The sequence below is a fragment of the Microcebus murinus genome, chromosome 7 (genome assembly GCF_040939455.1).
Source record: "Microcebus murinus isolate Inina chromosome 7, M.murinus_Inina_mat1.0, whole genome shotgun sequence".
NCBI classification, from domain to species: Eukaryota; Metazoa; Chordata; class Mammalia; order Primates; family Cheirogaleidae; genus Microcebus; species Microcebus murinus.
This window is the reverse complement of record NC_134110.1, coordinates 35,696,061-35,716,249: the sequence shown is the minus strand read 5'-3', so window position 1 is coordinate 35,716,249 and position 20,189 is coordinate 35,696,061. Positions and strand designations below refer to the sequence as shown.

At 34.2% G+C, this 20,189-nt stretch overlaps 1 protein-coding gene across 2 annotated transcripts in view; it reads left to right on the top strand.

Moving 5' to 3' along the window:
- Positions 1-19,919, top strand: part of EFR3A (EFR3 homolog A) — a 97,901-nt gene extending 77,982 nt beyond the window's left edge. For both annotated transcript variants that reach the window (XM_012785414.3, XM_012785415.3), the window contains exons 19-23: positions 7,299-7,390; positions 12,679-12,727; positions 13,489-13,592; positions 14,114-14,163; positions 17,055-19,919. In XM_012785414.3, coding sequence (XP_012640868.1) covers positions 7,299-7,390; positions 12,679-12,727; positions 13,489-13,592; positions 14,114-14,163; positions 17,055-17,160 — 401 coding nt within the window. In that variant the 3' untranslated portion in view covers positions 17,161-19,919. The remainder of the gene's footprint in view (positions 1-7,298; positions 7,391-12,678; positions 12,728-13,488; positions 13,593-14,113; positions 14,164-17,054) is intronic.
- The last annotated feature ends 270 nt before the right edge of the window (positions 19,920-20,189 follow it).

Genomic DNA, 20,189 nt, shown 5'->3' with positions numbered 1-20,189 from the left:
ATTGATTGGAAGAATTCTGAATATTTGAGTGTATACTTAATTATGTAACTGCATAGAAATCTCTAATTAGAATAAGATTGTTCTGATTTATAAAGACTTTGATGGTTTGGAACCAGTCTGTGGCACATATATCCTACCTTAATGCAGAAGCAGTGAGAAGAAACAGTGATATTTAATCACCGTTTAAATCAGTTGGTTATTAAATTTTCTCTTGTTATATAACCATAGGTCTTCGTTTTAAAAATTACAGAGATTTAAGAACAATTGTCAAATAAAGCAAAATATATTTAGTTTGTTGTGTATCATGCAATATCCATCATCATCACAATATAGCTCCCATTTAGCACTGTGTGCTAGGCACTCTGATAAGCACATTGTGTTCATTTTCTTACTTAATCCTTATAATAGTTTGGTGAGGGAGGTAGTGTTATCTTTGTTTACAATTGAGATAGCGAGGCTGAAATTAAATAAAATGATTTGATGATACCACCAGAATTAACTGCCTCTTCAATTAGGTGCCTAATGAATTACTTGATTTTGCTAACTATTTTTGAGGGGCTCAAAGATTGTTCAGGCATCTGGAATGATCCAGATTGATTTTTTTCATTTATTTCACAAACCATTACTGAATGCCTGCTATATATCAGGCACTGTTAATGACTTTTGGAGGGTAGAAAAATGTTAAGATGCATTCCCTATGCTCAAGGATTAAAATCTAGTGGGGAAGACAGATGAACGATGAAATAATGATCTGCCTAAAGTTTATTGAACTACTGGTGTCTAACATAATAATAAGTGCTCAGTAAATGTTAGCTGATTATTGCATTTTACTTTTATCTCCAGTCAAGCTAGAATTTGAGTAAATAGTGTATATCTAGGCATGTGCTAAATGCTATTCTATGGGGTGGGGGGAGTTACAGTAATATTCCTCAGCTGGACCATTCAGAGGTACCAGTAGCTTCAGTAAACTCACACAGTTATTGAAGTATTTAATGAGTACCTTCTGCATGCTAGCTCCTGTGCAGAGGCAAGGATGAACAAGACAGGTAGGATACCTGCTTTCACAAAGCTTACAGTCTCTCAGCTGAGTTCTTTATCTCAACCACAAAACACAGATAATTTAAACGTCTCTTCTTTCAGTTCTCCCAAGAAGACATTTTACCAGTATTATTCAGATGCGTAGGAAAGAAGTTAATTTTATTATTTATTTGTCTCTAACAAGACAAATAACTAGGCACTTGTAATATACCTTAAATGCTATGATCAGGAAAGTTTGGGTCCTCTAATAGCACCTAGGAGAGTATTTGATCCAGGTTTGATGGGCCAAGGATGTTTTCCAGAGGGAAAAAGCTCTTAGGCTGAGCCCTGAAGCAACTGGTAGACAAGTGCACTGTTTCATACAGAAGTTAACAGCATGTGTGAAGGAACGAGGCAAGCCAGAACATGATTTCTTCTGGGAATTAATACAAAGTTAGTCTATCTGGAGTGAAGGTAGACTTGTGGGAATGGTGTTAGGAATTATAAAGCAGGGTGAAGTAGTTTAAACTTTATTCTGAAAGTAACGTGGAGGCACTGAATGATTTTAATCAGGGAATAACATTAGAGTTGCATTTTAGAAATATTACTCTGGTTTTAGTTTAGCAAACTGGAGATGGGGTGACCTTTTAGAAGGTTCTTTAGAAATCCCAGGAGAGATGACAGTGAAATACTAAAGAGGTATTAGTGAAAACACAGGGAAGTAGATAGATTCCATAAAAATTTACAAGAGGGAATCTATAGACAGTTATTGATATGGGGAGACAAGGAGAAGGCCGGGGACTTTGTCTAGGTTTCTGACTTGGGCACCTGAGAGGTTGGTGCAAAACTTAGAGGAAGAGCAGAGTTTACTTGCCACTTCATTTGTTTGTTTTTGGTTTTTAGGAGGGATGGGTGATATGACTGGGTTTAAGTGAAGAAGGAAAGAAATATATATTTCAGCTGAAAGTATAAGTAATTTTACATCTGGGATGACAAAAAGATGGAGTATTTATTAACAAAAATGAATAGTAAAGAATGGCTAGTTTTAGAGATCAGTCTGTTATTGAATATCTGACCATGAACCATCCAAGTAAAGTGCCCTGTAGGCAGTTAGGAGTCAGAGCTGGGTATTATATGAGAGTTGAGAGATTGTCGTGAGAATTTGGAAATGAGTGATATGGGGGATTTTGCTAAAGCCTCAGGGAGAGTGACTTCTCAAAATGAAGATGTGAGGAGAAAGAAGATAGAATTGCTTTAAAGAATTCTCTTTTTCTTAGGGAGGGTATGTTGGGAAGGAGTTTAGAGCCTAAAAGCCAAAAGTCTCAATTAGAATGTAAAAGGAGAGTAAGGTAGTGCTTGTCATGTGGCTGCTAGGAGGTTGGTAGTGAAAGGCAGGTAGAGGGAAGAAGCTTCAGAAAGGGGAAAAAGGTAACTTGTCACAGATTACTGAAGCTTCAAGGACATTGAAAACTATTAAGGCCTTTCTTTGAATTTTCCTAGAAGGTGATTATTGATAGCCTATGAGACAACAGTTTTGAAAATGAGCTGAAAAGGAATAGCAGAATACATATATTTAATTTTTCATTGTGCTGCTTGTTCTGTTTTTGCTGTTTTTCTTGAGGCTAAATGGAGGCACTAGTATAACTCAGTCTTTGAAACACATGCTGACAAAGGACAGAGAGTATGTCCTTTTGTACTAAATTCATAAATTAGTACGAATAAGTTCATTTATTAATATAAATCCAGCCATTTGCACATCTCCAAACCAACCATTTGTGCCATTGAAAACCATCTGCAGTAGGTGAAGCAGTATACTTGATTTTCCTCTAAGCCAGGAAACAAAAACTTGCATTTATGTTGGCTTGGAGTCAGAAGTTTGTTATAACTTGGCTCTGCCATAGCTGCGTGGCCTTGAGCATGCCCCTTAATCTTTCAGTGGCCCCTTGTCCTCCCACAGAAAGCAAGGGCCATAGCTCCTAAGCCATTTAGCTCAGATGAAATATATGCATCAAAGTACTTTAAAAACTAAAAAATCCTATATGAATATAAAAATGATATTTATGTCAGCATCTTAATCTTCTAATTAGCTTTTGAATCGTGTTGATTTGTCCTGTTGATTAAAAGCATTTATAACACACTGATGCCTTAATCTGATTTATCAAAACTTCCATTGTTTTCTACCCAATTCCTTATCAAAATATTTTCACATATATATGCTACTTCTCCTTTCTGGAGGGGGTAGTAGTAGAGGTTCTATTTTTAAATTTGTTCAAGAAATAAAGATATTCTTTTGTATTACTCTGACTTTTTTATTCCATGGTAAAATGAGTTTTGGTTTGTTTTTGTTTCATAAATATGCATTAGCACTCTATATAATTTTTTTGTATAGGACCAAAAAATATCTATATGAGTAGTATCTGCATCATACCATGACATTTTGAATTTTGTGTATGGATAAATCACCTTTGTGTCCCGGTTAGCTTTTTAACTGAATCTAGGTGGTATAGTAACCCCAGATACATTTATGTTTATTATATACAATTAAGTCAGTTCCTGTATCTTATTTTCTATAGATAGCTGTATAAAATTTATGTTGGTAGTCAGTTAATGTAACTCTGTGCCATACTTTTGTTCAGACTGTTTTCTCTATTTTTGGCCATCTGAATGCAGTTCCATATGTTATATACAGATATATCAGGTGGCAGCAAAATATCACTGAAGGAATATAGACATAGCTCTAATGCCGGCCTTAATTTAGACGTATTGCTTCTAAAATTCAGGTCTTTGTGCATAGTTAAAAACAAAAAGAAAAAATGATGATTACCATTGTGAACAGCAGACATACGAAGCAGAGAGGTACAAGGGATGGGAAATGGAAAGGGCAAGGTTAGTTGTCTGGAACTAACTCAACCCAACTTGAAGAAGAGAAGCAAGGGTATCCCCAAGGGGTGCATCTGAGGCATCTGAGATGGTGATGAACCACCAGAACAGTGTAACCCACAGAGGAAAAGCAGATCAGGAACAGCCCTAGATGGCCTGTGGGAACAGGGATGTTATCTTCTGGAAGTTCTATTTTAGAAACTTTAATTTGGTGTAGATGTACAAGATGTCTGACTATAGTCATACCTGGGCTTTTTTGCAGTCACTTAAGCAAGTGTTTATGTAGGTCAGAAGAAGAAAAAGCTCTGAGACTGTAGTGGTAGAAATTCCCATTGAATTTTATTTTCTTTCCTTTTAAAATTTCTAATTACTTTTCTTAAATCTCTGCCCACTATATTTCCTTTTTGTTCTCAGTGATTTCTCTACTTAGTTCTTCATTCTTTCCCATTTCACTAAAGTAAGATTACAGTAGACACAAAATGGGATTAGATAGTGTTGCCAGATGATACTAGGCTAAGATTCTAGACTTGAACTGATCAATACAGAACTTCCCAAAGTTTTTCTCATCATTGCACATATAAAACATGTATGGCACATAGTGACAAATGGAAGATGCTGCTCATACTGCAGGCTCAGATTGCCCCAGGCCTTGCCTAGCTACTTGAAGAGCTAAAGAGAACAATACTCAGACACACCTGTAATGCTCCCCCAAACAGTGTGTCATGGCCCAATTGCAGGACGGGGGATGAACACAGAAAGACAGACAAAAAAACACACAGACACAAAAGACAGTAAGACTGCGGCGCGTAAAAAGCACCAGTCGTTTTATTTTTATACTGTTCAATTTGGCAAGCGTCCCGCAGCTGTTTTCTCAGGACATGACTGCCAGATGTCAGCAGGAGCTGTTCCTCTAGACATAGCACAAGAGATGCCCTTTAATGTCTGATACCGTTTGCGGATAACAAGACGCCTGGCTTGGTTGCATAGCATGAGAGAGGAAGATGTTTGCATTCTATCCTTTACCGTCTGGTACCGTGTGCAGATAACAGACAACCTTGGCTCGCATGTGAAACCACAGGTCCTTGACCGTTTGCCCTGAGGAACAGTTCTCTCTGCTGGTCAACAAGTCACACCTTGCCAATTCCGGGAATAAGCAATGTGCTCCCATTCTGCTGACTTTGGGTCTTGGCCAATCTGACCCAGGGACGTCTCCTTCACAGTAGGGAAACTCAGGTCTAATCAGTGGGCTGCATTTGTTTAAAAATTATAATTGGGACTGAAAATGATTTATTTTAGAAACAACTATGACATTATAGAAGGGAGAAGCATGTTAGAAAGACCAGTTTGAAAGCAGTCCTATAAGTTTAGGTAAGAAAAGATGAAAGTTTTGAATGATGGCACTCTTAATATAAACAAGGCAGTGTGGACATAAATAGGGCTTATCAGAGATGTTGGATTTGGATTTAGAACATGTCAAATAAAATTGGCTGGGTGCGGTGGCCTGGGCCTGTAATCCTAGCACGCTGGGAGGCTGAGAAGGGAGAAGTGCTTGAGCTCAGGAGTTCAGGACCAGCCTGAAACCCCATCTCTACTAAAAATAGAAAAATTAGCCAGGTGTGGTAGTATGCACCTGTAGACCTAGCTACTTAGAGGGCTGAGTGCAGGAGATCACTTGAGCCCAGGAATTCGAGGCTGCAGTGAGCGATAATGATGCCACTGCACTCTAGCCAGGGCAACAGAGTGAGACTGTGTTTACAAAATAATAATACTAATTTGATTAATAGGGAACTGGAAATGTTGAACTGGAGCTCAGAAGAGAAAATGAGGTGATAGAATCCTGCTCCTGGTCAGTGACACAAGTGTTTTTAGAGTGCCTGCATGTTGCCAGTTGCAGCCCCAGTAGTACTTGGGAAATCTCTGGGAGATTTGGAAGATCAGGGATGGGAGTAGAACAGGGGCCAGCTTGGCATCATTGTCACTCCTTCTAAATTTTATTCTGCATCACAGAGGAAAAAATCAGGAACTGTGTTTTCCAGAATCCTTTCCTTCATGTGGTTCTGAGTTAGAGACTTAAAATGAAAAGCACTCACACAAAATTTTGAAAATAGAAGAAGAGAAACTATTATCCTTCAAAGACTGGTATAGGCATCCAAATGGGCAGACACCAAACTTGAAGCTTCTCAGAGCTTCTTGTCCATGACCCATTTCCGTGCTGCAGGAGACTGTCTTATGGCTCGCCACCTTTAACTCACTCAGCTCACCAAAGTTTGAATAAGCCTGTAATTCTATGTATTGGAATACATAAAGTGTCTTCCTTTTTCCTGATGTAACCATGTTTATTAGATGTTCTCATAGCACCCTATACTTTCTCCATCTATACTTTATTATTTGCATAGTTTTTGTTTGTTTGTTTGTTTTCTGTTACACTATGAGCTTCATGAGGGTACGGACTATGTATTCAGCAACTGTCCTTAAACCTAACATGGTCTCTTAATAGATTTGTTGAATATTAAATGCTAGAGTAGAAAAGTGGAAGTAGAAAAGAATATGTGGAAGGACATTTTAATCAACAAATTTAGATTTCTATGAAGTGGTTAAGCAGAAAATGGGCTAGGAATAGCTATTGAATGTAGTGATTTGGCGGACAATAGAGTTTTATGAGAAAACGCTATTACAAGAGTGGTTGTAATTGCAGGGCTTCAGAAGAGTTGGTAGTGAAATATCGGAGCCATTGGTTCAGACTATGCAAACAAGTTTGCAAAAAAGGCAGAAAAGTAGATTAGTTAGATCATGGAGATAAAGAGAAAGTTTTTCTGGACAGGTGATCAAATTATAAAGCAGAAGAACAAAAGCCATTGGAGATGAGTGACTGGAAAGATTGTGGAGAAGATTATTAAAGCAGCAAATTATTTCAATACACAAAATTTAATACACTGTGAACACTTTTAGACATTAGTTCCCAAACTACCATCCTAGAACCAGAGTTAATTAATAGCTTTCCCTGATTATGGAAGTATTATAGATATAAGGGCAATATTATAAGCTTTCAGTTAGGCTGTTTATATCCAATTTAGATTATGTATTTCCTCCTTTTAGTGTTATGTTGACTTTTTTTTTATTCAACTATTAGGTAGTGGTCATTGATGTTGATATTTTAAATGCCCCTTTTAGAAAAGTAAGAAACTGATAACTTTATTTCAATTTACCCCATCAATTTTATTTTTCAGTCTGCTTCACGAGATGTAAAAATACGAGAACACACTGCTTTATATATTTAGAGCAAAAATGACAAACTGTCTTAATTTTCAGAATTATTTTGAAATCTGAAGTAAATAGAGTCTATAAATGAAAATCAACATAACATTTCTAACAAATAATGGGGGAAACAATTTTTATTTCAGATGAAGATCGACTTTCTAGAAGAAAAAGTATTGTGGACACCGTCTCCATTCAGGTGGATATTTTATCCAACAGCGTTCCTTCTGATGATGTGGTAAGTTGCTGAAAGTTTGTGGTAGAGTACTGTCTTGAGATAGATACCATTTAAAAGAAGGTTTTGCCTTGCACACTTTAAAACAGGAGAAAATACAGCTCTAAATCGTCCTTAAATCAAGTAAATTGTTAGTAGAAATTAATCTGATTTAGCCTTGCGTTTATTTATAATCTATTTTACTGAACTCATTTCAGCTGTTTATAAAGGTACTGAAAACATCATGTGTTATGATACTGTCAGATTCACACTGTAATTCAGTGTACTCAAAGGAACTGTGAAACATAACCAAGATTTTTTTTTGTAAGAAATGTTACACAAGAGACCTGTCATGTCTCACAGGCCCTCTAGATCCTGTTTATTTTTAAAAATTTATGAAACACAAATTATAGGAATAATGGAATTATACACCCACCTATGAAATCAAATGTTCACAAATTTCAAAACATCATCTCTGAAAAATGTTTTTATCATTTTGAATAGTAAATATAATGAATTGGATGTAGCTTATGCCATATCGGTGAACTATATACTCTTTAAAGACATGGTGTATTTGAAACATCATAGATTTAATGCTGTCCTCCTGGTTCAATAGAGCACAAGAGTGTACCCTCCTGAATAATAGGGAGAAAAAGCAGCCAGTATTCTCTAGGACTTATTCCACACAAATCACCAAAGAATTTTTTGATAATCAACTAAAACTGCCAAAATGCCAGCATGTCAAGTCAACCCCTACCTCCTAGTTTATCTATTATTGCCTTCCTAGGTATTATTTCTCACTGGTACAATATAAATAAGTAAAAGAATACGTGCATGAATAAAGGGAAAAGAAGTTGTCTGGATTTATGCTTTATCAGCCTTCTTTCTTCTCCCACCTTCCAATTTGTCTTCAGGTATTAAAACTATTTGGTGGCCAGGGTATAGCCAACTTACTTACTTACTTTCTTTATCAAGAAATTAGCAGAGCATCAAGAGTAGTTGAAGAGGCAGTTAGTGCTCATTTGGAAACTTAAGGCATTAAGTCTGGTTTAAAATGTCTTACCAATTTAAGTCTTACTAAAAACCATCTTTCTTCAATTCACCTCTTCAAAGCCATTTTAATTTATATACTTCTTAATAGTAAGGAGAGTATTTTGCTAGTTATGTCTTTTAATGATTATGAATTTGCTGTTACCTTTTAAAGGAAGAAATTCATCCCCAGCCTTAGTTTATAGACTTAATTTTGTCAAGAGTACAGTGTATGTTTTTGACTGGTATTTTTCCATTCTCCTTTTGTTAGCTGGTTTTATCTCTTTGAATATATATATATATATATATATATATATATATATATATCACTTGAAACTACTGCAAAGAATCAGTCTATTTTGATAAAATGACCTGCAAAAACAATTGCATAAAGACTTAATGTAAGAGAAAGATTCTTGACACAAATTTTACATCAAAAGCCTATTAATATATTGATTAACTTTTTAAAGTCCTATTGTTTTCTGTTTACTATAAGTTCTAACTTAAATATGCATAACACTGAACATCTGAAAAGTTAAGTACAGTTTAGTGTCACATTTACTTGAGCACATTTGAGTTTCAAACTCATTTACCATTGTGGAATCTGCTTTTGCATGTTAGAAATATTTGTTCAAGTACCAGAATAACATTACCTACTAGGCTAAACTAATTAATTTCATAGCATGAACAAGAGGTACTCATCAGTTAATGGTGAAAAGCAAAATATCAAACTATTTGCTTACAATTGATCAGATAAGAAAAATTGCTCATAAAAATTACTTTTATTTTATCAAAATTATTTGAAATTTTACATACATAATCCCAGTTTGTCCACAGATATATTTGCTTTAAAGCTTGTAACTTAACAAAAAGAGAAGACAGTCAAAAGGTTGTTTAGATAGAGACCGTAACAAATTTCTATTTTCCCTAGATAGACTCAAATTGTTACTATAATCTATTGAAGTACCTGGTCCACTTGTGGTATGTCAGTTCTTACATTCACAATTCATACCTTAGCCTACCAAGAATCATTTGGTAAACTTTTTCTAAAAATGGCTGTATATAAAAAGAGATGTACATATACATGTACAGTTGACCCTTGAACAACACAGGACTTAGGAGCACTGCCCACCCACTCCCGTGCATAGTCAAAAATCTACATATAACTTTTGACTCCCACAAAACTTTACTAATAGCCTACTGTTGACCAGAAGCCTTACCAATAGCATAGTCAACTAACATACATTTTGTATGCTATAAGTATTGCATACTTTCTTCTCACAATAAAGTAAGCTTAGATAAGAGAAAATGTTATTAAGAAAATCATAAAGAAAATATATTTCCTGTTAAGTGGAAGTGGATCATCATAAAGGTCTTCATTCTTGTCATCTTCACACTGAGAAGGCTGAGGAAAAGGAGAAAGAGGGAGGGTTGTTCTTGCTGTCTCAGGGGTGGCAGCAAAGGAAGAAAATCTGCATAAAAATGTATCTATGCAGTTCAAACCCGTGTTGTTCAAGGGTCAACTGCATATGTACATATGCACATATACACATGTATATACACATACTCCATATAAAAAGATACCTAAATTAAATCAAGGTATTTAAGAAGATAAATGGCTTAAATAGAATAGAGGTATTCCTGCCTCCTGAGATAACATTATCACCTTGACTAATAGAATAAAACATTATAGGCGTGATTCTTTGATTTCTTATATAAGCATAATAGATATGAGTAGAACCTGAAATCAACACATGATTCTCCTCTCTGAAAGGTATAGTAAGTGCTTAATTATTTAGGGATATGGATAGGATGGTATATATATTAAATTTGGAGCACCTGTTAAATTTCTTTATGCAAAATTAAGTCACTAATTGGCTGCAAAGGATTGTTTATTCTGGAACAAATAAAAGACCTTTGTTTCATGCATATCTACTCCTACCTTTTTCCTAAATACAACTAGAGAAACCTGTATGTGTGTTAACGTCCAGTCTGTATTAGTCACAACCTGCTGTGCTAGATGCTGTCCAATTACTGAGGTATCAGTGGACGCGACATAACAACTACTCTGATTAGAAAAGATGAATAGCAGATTTTATGCAGGTCTAAGAGTGTTCTGTAGTCTAAGTTAGAGTCATAAATTATGCTTTAATCAAAAGTCACAGATAGTAAAAGGAATGTTGAAAGTCTTTTAGGATGGTGTCTTTGCACCATTTCTCTATAATGCCTCATGACTAAGTTTTCCTCTAGAACTAGAACAGACTATAGTTTGGTAAACACCAAATATAGTAGGTAGCTTGTATTTAGCAGCTGCGTTATATAAATATGAATCATTAAATGCTAGTATAAAGCAATTGGTCTTTTTATAAAAAGATTCACAAAAGGGAAGAGTAGGAAATAAGATTGGGGCCAAATTTTAGAAGGTTTTATCACCAGGCTGAGGGCTTTATATGTAATTTGGTAGGAGATTGGGAAACACTGAAATTCAGGCAGTGTCATTATCAAAGTTATGCTTTCATAAAAGGAATCTCTGGAGTGTGACAAGGCTAAATTGCAAAGAAACTGGAGGTGGAGGCCAGTTAGGAGATCCTTGTAATAGTCCACAAGTGATGTAATGAGGCTCTAAACTACAGCAGCGAGGCTGGAGGGAGGGCAAGAGTATACTAGTCAGGAATAGAATGGATAGGACCAGCAGATGACTTGCAGGGAATTTGAGAAAGGAGGTTAAAAAACAGCAACAACAAAAAACAACTAGAGAAACCTGTATGTGTGTTAACGTCCATTCTATATTAGTCACAACCTGCTGTGCTAGATGCTGTCCAATTACTGAAGTATCAGTGGACACGACATAACAACTACTGTGATTAGAAAGACAGGCAGAATGATTGATTAGATAAAGACAGGCAGAATGATTTGGAGGTTCTTGATGCTAGGAAACTATCATTATTATCTGAATTAAAATAAGAATAAACAGAGAAAAGTAAGTAGGGTAAGGCACTTTAGCTTTTTATTTACCCAAGATTGAACAGATAATAAATAAAAATTGTATGTAACAAGAATGTTGGCTTTGTAACTTCTCTTGTGTTCTTTCTCCTGTACTGTAGTTCTTTCCCAAAAGTCTAAAGCTCTTAGCCAATTCTAAGAACAACAGCAGGTTCTTTTTTTCATTGAAGTGCTAGATTGCTTCTAGGTACAAATAATTGACCAGCCAGAGCCTAATCTTGTATATCTGCTCCAAATATCTAGAACAAAGGAACTGAAGATCCCCAAGTTTAATCTGACTTCAACTAGAAATATGAACCCTCAGTAGAAAAACTGAGGTAGTGGAACTCTTGCTGCTTGACTTCCAGCTAAAGCCTTTGTATTACAGAGAAGCTAAGGTGCAAAGCATGAAGTCTTTTGCTTTCGTTAGTCTTGCTGCTTTAGGCTTAGCAAAAGAAGCTCATGAGCTAAAATTAGGGATGACCAGAGTTCCAGGCAAGTACTCATATATTGTTTCTTAATTTGTATTCAGAGATACTATAGTAACTGGATATATTATTTCTTCTGGAAATATGCTGATGCCACAAAAACTATTATTGACTTTTTTTAAAAATCATAAACCAGTTGATTTCATACCTTTTACATATTTCAAAGCAAGAGAGAGATTTGAGAGCCTCAAGTTATAGGGTATTTTCAGAGACTAAAAATTAATGGTTGACATTAGAAGATCCAGAATATGCTTATTTTAAGATGTTAATGAACTACACTCATTGGACACTGCAAAGTAATGATTCTTACTTTTAAACCATTTAAAATCTTAGTTTATTTTTGATTTGTAAACTGTATGTGATGCCAAAATTATAGAGGCTGTAAGTACTTCTTATTTATCACATGGCTAAAATGTATTTGTATATAATTTCAGCCTTGACTGTCTCAAAGCATTATTTACTTATGATGCCTTCATAGTTCAGTCAGTGGGACTCAAATCTTATTACACATCATATGACTAAGGACTGAGTTCTAATTCAAGGATGGTTTTGTTGCCTAGGGGATGCTAATTTTGCCAGTTTAACACTAAGCTATAGGCTTATTTTGGGAAACCACTGTAAGTAGGCATTGTTAGAATGAATGAAAAAAGTAGAGGTTTGATATTGTGAAATATAATCACAACTCAAGCCAACATAAAACAGAAAACAAATTTGTAAAAGTTCTTAGATGACTTATAACTAGGTGAAGGTATTATTTATATTGACTTTCCTAACTCTTTTTTTTTTTTTTTACTTTAAATTACTTTTCTCTAGGTTAGTAACACTGAAGAAATCACCTTTGAAGCATTGAAGAAAGCAATTGGTGAGATACTTTGCACTTCTTAGCACTCCCAACTCGCCTTTATATGCCAGAATAAGTAGAGGCAGCGTGGCAAAAAAACAAATCAAATAAAATAAAAAACCCTGTTTGTTTCTATATAAATATCATTTATTTAGCTATATTATTTAGGCTTTTAAAATTGTCATCTTATCATAGTCATATTCTTAAATAGACACAGTTATATTAGTGTTATCAAAAAAACACATATTTACTATCTTACAGACTTTGGTCAGAACATATTAAGACAAAAAAAATCCCTTTTTAAATTGTGATAAATAACTGGAAAAGGTTAAGACAACATGGTTCCAAATGACCCCATTTGTATTTTAATTATTCTACTCAATATAAAGATTCAGTTTAGCAAATATTTTATTTAGTACCACAAAGTGCAAAGGCATAGTTATTCATAAAAGAATCATCCTTCAGGAAGGACCTTAAAGTAGTTTCATTATAGGAAGTTACCCATTGTCTTTGCTTTTTTTTTGGTAAGAGAGACAAAGATACTCTTAAAGAGGGTCTTGTGCTGTCCAGTTTTAATCCTTATATTTTCAGCTTATTATATGTGTGCTTTCTAGCCTTAAGACATTTCAAGGATGTGATGCCTTTTGATTTTTTTCATTATAAAAGTATCCCTGTAAATTTCCCTTAGTTTTGGTTGACAGATCATTGACTCTTACGATCATTAACAGGATTCTATAAGATTCTGTCTTCCTTCTAATAAGTGTTTTTAAACATTTATATAGATACCAATGGCATGGAAGAGCAAGAAAAGGAAAAGAGGCGTCTTGTGATAGAGAAATTTCAGAAAGCACCTTTTGAAGAAATAGCAGCACAGTGTGAATCCAAAGTAAGTGAACAAATGGTAAAGATGGGTCGGGGAGGACTATGGTTTTATGGAAACTCTTGCTTGGTAATTGATTTTAGTAGGCAACTAATCAGTTGGCTTGAGTTGCCAAGCTAAGCTCTAGACAACTCAACAGAAGGAAATGTAATAGAGACTGGAAACTCTGAAGGCATAGCTGTGAAACCTAAATAATTTCTTTATGTTATATAAGCTGATAGAAATGGCAGATACCCATATTAATGATTGTTGTTGCTTTGATACTTTTTTTTGCAGTGATTTTGCTGCAGGTATTTTGTGTGTTTATCACTTTGATTTTAGCAGTGAGACAAGGAAAGGAAAAAATGAGGAGCCTTACATTAAATTCCAATGAGACAGATCAAGCCACAGCATTAAAGCATTCTGTACTTAATAGTTCATCAGCTTTATAATTACACTTATGCTTTGTCCTTTAAATAACATTTGTATGTTTACATATGGGTATTTAGAAAATAATTCTTTATTAACATTTTTTTCCTTGTTTGCAGGCAAATTTGCTTCATGATAGACTTGCTCAAATATTGGAACTCACCATACGGTAAGAGTTTTGTTACTACAACAGCAGTAACACAACGGAAACAAAATTGAAACTATTAGACTACTGTAAATTTGTGGCTGATCATGTTTAAGTAATTGTTCTTTTCATTTAGGATAAACACAAGATCACATAGGTGACCCTTTGTCTTAGTAGTCATTCTGTTTACTAGGTGGAGTCTGATACCATGTTTTGTACAGTTGTCTTCTAGCTTTTCTAGATCATTTATCTTTCCTAATGGTCATATAAGGACATGTGGGTAATTTGGAAGTCCCACATTCTAACGTTAAGTTTAACCAGAAAATTACTTGTATTTATTGAACTGTTATGACCTACAAAAACTACATTTCAGCCTCTTAGTTCTTTTTATGATAGTAGTGAGTCTACCTATGCAGATGGCTCATTTGAATTCTTAAACATTCCTTTAGCTTTCCTACATCATATCCATTTGAGTCCTGTTATGAATTATTATGCTTCAAAACACAGGGTGTCTAACATACTTTGATTATCACGTGTCTGTTATTAAGTAATGCAGCACATGAAAGAGGGAGAGGCACATTCTAGGTTCCACTTAAAGAAAGACCTGCATAGTATTATATTGACTTCATTGTGGACATCGCCCTAGGGAAAGGTGGTCCAGTAGAGGAGCCACAGATATATATGCCTCTGGAATTTTTGTCTGCATCAGTTGTATCTTTTATATCTTTAAATTGATTCATTCTGTTTTGCCTCAACCCCTAGATCTTATAAATGGAGGAGACAGGAAAATGCTCTAGTCTACTTGCTTTTTATTTCAGCCTTTTTTCTGCTTTCATACACAAGGCACATTTTTATCAGTATCACATCTTATTATAGGCACTTCCCTCTTTAAATTAAGAATCACTCATTTACAAAATTTCAGGACAGAGAATCAGACTAAAATATGCAATGTGCTAGACCTGGGATTCAGAGAAAATTGCTGGGTATGGGCATTTACTTAGTTGTAATACTAAATGTTTACTGTGTACTTGATCTTATACTGTAGGGTTTATATCTGTTATTTCTGCTAATCCTCATCATAGCCCTGAAAAGTAGGTAGATGCAATTTTTTTCATTTTCCAGGTGAAGACACCAAGGCTTAGAGAAGTAAAGTAACTTGCTGAAGGTCAGACAGCTAGTGAGTGGCAAAATCAAAATTCAAATCCATAAACCACGTTTTTAAAAGGATTGTTGCCAGGGATCACCAATGCTATATATTTAGTCACACTAACATAACTATGTAGATTTAATATTTTAGGATAAATACTATAACTAATTCTGTCTTTTTGGTACTGTAACTACTACTCATACTTAGCATTTATTGAACACTTACTGCTAATATTAACATTTATTGAACATTTATGTTGTTCTAGACACTGTGCTAAGTACATTATTTAATATCTGCAATAGACCTAAAAAAATGCAGTGACTATTCTCATTTTACAAGTATGTAGCTTTCCCAAGGTCACCTAGTTAGGAAGTAGCAGTCCTGGGTTAGTTTACATGATACAGTGAAGCTGAGCAGACTTCACAGTGTGCCTGCAGAGTTTTTAGTTCCTGTCTGATAATGTTTCTTATTGTTAATTTGCTTTACCCAACCATCAGACAGAGAAAGCGTTTGTATTCAGCAAAAAGAAACAAAACAAACAATATTATACTTTAGTCCCCACTGTTCTTTCATTTACTGTGATCTGAGTATGGTAAAAAAAATATTATAAGAAATGCAAAGAAGCAATAAAACAGAGTGAGAATAAATAGCTTCACAGATGACCCCGTTATTAGAAATGGTACACTAGTCCCTTAAAACAATATGTACACAGAGACATATACGTACACATGTGCAAGGATTTAAAGGAAAAGATATATATGTTAATTAGTTTAGGAGAAAATATGTGAGGGTGCCTATTTATTATCACTATAGTTTCCTATTTCTTTGCATTATTATAATTGAAATTTTTAACCTTTCTCTCATAAAAGTATTAACGCATAACCGACAAGAAAATGAAAATTCAGAAAGGAATATAGAAGATTTGAACAGTTTCAACATATTTAAATAGCCTTTAGAGAATACAGTACTAAACTGCAGAATATAGATTCTTTTCAAGTATACATACGACATTCACAAAAATAGACTAATGTAGGGCTATACAACAAGTATAAGCAAATGTCATGAGACTGATAACATGTTGAATATGTTCTTTGGCTATACAAGAAATTATAATTATTAATATATCTAGAAAAATTTCAAATATTGGGAAATTAAAAGACATATAAATAACCCATAGATCAGAGACGCATTAACAGGAGGAATTAGAAAACATTTTATACTGAAAGCACACATCAGAATTTTATGGGATGCAGTAAGCAGTTCTCAGGAAGAAATTTATATCTTTATATGCTTATGTTTACAAAGAAGAAAGATCTAAAAGCAGTGAACTAATAACTTCTGTAAGACATTAGAGAACGAAGAACAACATAAAGCCCAATTAAGTAGATAGAAGAAATAATGAAGAGCAAAAATCAATGAAATAGAAACCAAACAATGGAAAAAATAACAAAGCAAAAAGTTTATTTTTTAAAAAGTTGATAAAATTGATAAGCCTCTAGTAAAAGTAATCAAGGAAAAAAAAGAGAACACTGATTACCAATATCATAAATGAAAGAGGGACCTCTCTACAGGTAATAAAGGAATATCATAAACAATTTTATGCTAGTAAATTTGACAACAGCCTTGTAGCTGACCAGCAACTACACAGTGCTGATTTCTGCAATTAAAGAGTCTTAACTTTGACGTTTTCAGACAGTAGATAGAATGCTCTGTAAAATGAACAGCTTTTAAATACACCTATTAACAATGCCTTGTTCTTCTTTCGCAGTCCTCCTCCCAGTCCATCGGGAACACTGACCATTACTTCTGGGCATGCCCAATACCAATCTGTCCCAGTCTATGAGATGAAGTTTCCAGATCTTTGTGTGTACTGAGTGGCTCATGGAGACCTCAGCATCGGATTTGAAACTCTTAAAATTAAGGCCAAGCTGAGCTTTCAGGATTTACTTAATGCATATTAACATACTTCTTGAAAATTATGATGGAACCTACCTTTAAACCAAATGCTTGGCATATCATATTAGAAGTTTTGGAGCTATATATATTTTAGAGTACTTTTGAAGATAGATTTATGCCATGTTAATTTGCTTTGAGGTTCCTATTGGCTTTTAAAGTTGAATATATATTGATCTTATTCCCTTGTTAAACAGTATATTTTAAACTTTTCACAAATGTAATTTTTTTTTTTTTTAAAGTAAGCCTTCAGAGAATTGAAAATGTTTCAAGTGTCTACTGTATTTCTTAAACATCAACACAACTGCTTAGAAATAGCATTGCTTTTGGTTTTGGTTCTCTGCAAAAGCAGATATGTTCAAATATATTCCTAATCCTGGGCCTGCAAAACTATTCTATGGCTTTGTGTCCCCATGCATTGGATAAGTTGTGATAGGTGTCCCTCTGTTCATTTACTATAATAACATGTGATAGGCATTCCTCATCTTGTTCACAGTAATAAGACATCTATTGAATAGCATTCCTACAATATGATCCTAAAAATTGCCATACCTGAAAGCATCTAGTTCTTGTAATAATGTGTTTCCTACCGAGAGTTTGATCATTCTGCTTGAGAGGCATAGAGCTTACTCTTGGAGAACCGAACTGTGCAATATTTTTTACATCATAAGATGTATTAGTTTACAGGCTGTGCTTTGAAATTATAGTAGTATTTTGCTGTGGCTCCATGAATTAAATGAGATATATATTTAGTATAGGGGAAAAAAGACATTTAAAATAGCTACTAGTTCACCTGTGAGGAATCCGTACATTTTGATTTCTATTGAGAGCACATTAATTTACATTTTTATATTGTGCAGTTTTAGATCCTCATAGTCAAAAAAATTCCCCAGATAGACTTTTTTAATTTGTAAGATTTGAACCATAACTTTTATGTATCTCTGTTATGAATTAGTTATATTACATTTGAAAAGAGTGGCCTATGTTTTAGCAATCAAGTGTGCTAAGGTTTGTCAATTTAAGCTGCTTTTGATTTCATTTACCAAGCTCACAGGTTCACTCTACACATGTACTTACAGGCTTACAAAGTTATGTACATTTTAGTGAATTCCATCACATGGTAAAATGAATAACTCTCTTTATTGACTCTTAGAAAATTATCTTAGGACATTTTTATAAAATCACCTGTTTATAATTATACATTTTCAAATTCAATTTCTTTTTACATAAAACTGTATACATATCAAAAATTGTGGCTCAAAAAACAATTGAGTTTTCAGCTTCTGGTTTGTTTTTTTTGTTTGTTTGTTTTGCTTTTTTAAAATTGCAGTCAAGAATGGTATGTTTTAACTTTGCATTTGTGGTTATTTGGGCATCCTTAGTAGAAACAAAAAAGTAAGGAAATAAGAACAAAACACGCATACCCAAAGACTTTTGAATATTTAAACCAAAGTGTAACATCTTGAAAAAGTATCTAATCATTTAAACCTATAAAATGATACCAGAACATACTGGGCTGTTTATTAAACGTAGATAAGAAAGACCTTGTTTTCAGAGTGACAGTGGAGTCACCACTGTAGGACTAAATGGCCCCATTGCACTGGTTCCAGCTGTCACTGGAACTTTGCCTCTTGATCAGGTAAAACGCTTCACCAGTTAATAAGCCAAGTTTTATGTTTGTTTTTTTTTTAATTTCCCTTTTATCCTTCTGTATTTTTAAAGAAGGCTATTAATTTTTTGTGCATTTTTAAAAATCTAAGCAGGGGGACATGCAAAAACAATCATCATCCACTTGGATGTCATTTTATAGATTAACACTGTGTGCTTTTGTATGGAAAAATATAATTTAATAGTATAAGAAAAGAAGATATATATTCATTTGCACTCATGTGAAACACAAACTTTGCTCTACAAAATTTCGTGTTTTTCAGTGATTTAAAACTGCATGTATTGCATGTAAAGGAAAACTATTGCACTTAATGTTTATCACACCTTTCTCTTGGTCCTTGTAAACCTTTGATTTGGGTTTTGTGGGGGTTTTGTTGTTTTTGTTTTAAATCACAGTAGACTTCTGTATATCCTGGATCACTGAACCGGTCTTGTTGACAAAGATTCCCAAGAAATGGATCTTTTGTCTGGCTAACCCGTCCATGTCGAAAGAGGGTCCTTTCTGTAGGACCTAGTTCTGCATACTGTGTTGTAGCCAGTTCAAATACTGAAAGTTTAGGATTTGTTGAAGGTCACTGTACTGCTATATTTTTGTAGATACAGAAAACTCTTAATAAATTGTTAATCTTGCACTTTTTGCTATATACAGTTATTCATATCATTCTTTTTTTCTTGACATTGAACAGTTAACATTTAAATTTTCCTTCTATACTTGTGTTGTCTGTGACTGCCCATATAGAGTTTTATCGTCATTGAAGTTTACCTGAATACACATGTGCGCACACACACACATACTTCCTTAATACTTCTGAACTCATTATCTTTTAAAATATTACACTTTACCAGCAATTAACTCCCCCTACCCAAAATGTTTCTCTTCTTCCTGTCTGAAAATGGAACTATTTGTCTTATTCATGCTGATATATGTATTAAATGTAATGAAGTAATTTTTTTCAAATGTAAAAATTCACTGTGCAATTCATATGTAAGCAATAAAACAAAAATTGAATTACTTGTGTATAAGTACATTTTTATAATAGCTATTACATGTATTTAATTAAACTTATTCAATATTTGCTTTAGTTAAAATGAAGAGCTTTAGTAAAAAAAAAAAAGTGGCCACGTGGATTCAGTCCCATATGTTGGACATACTAGAATGAAAACTGCTAGTCATGACAAGAAACAGCTAAGGTACAGCTCATGGTGTGTGCTTGTGAAAGCACAGTTGCCATCTCTGTATCAGTCTTAATGATTATATTTTCAGCCTTACCTCCGGGCTCTA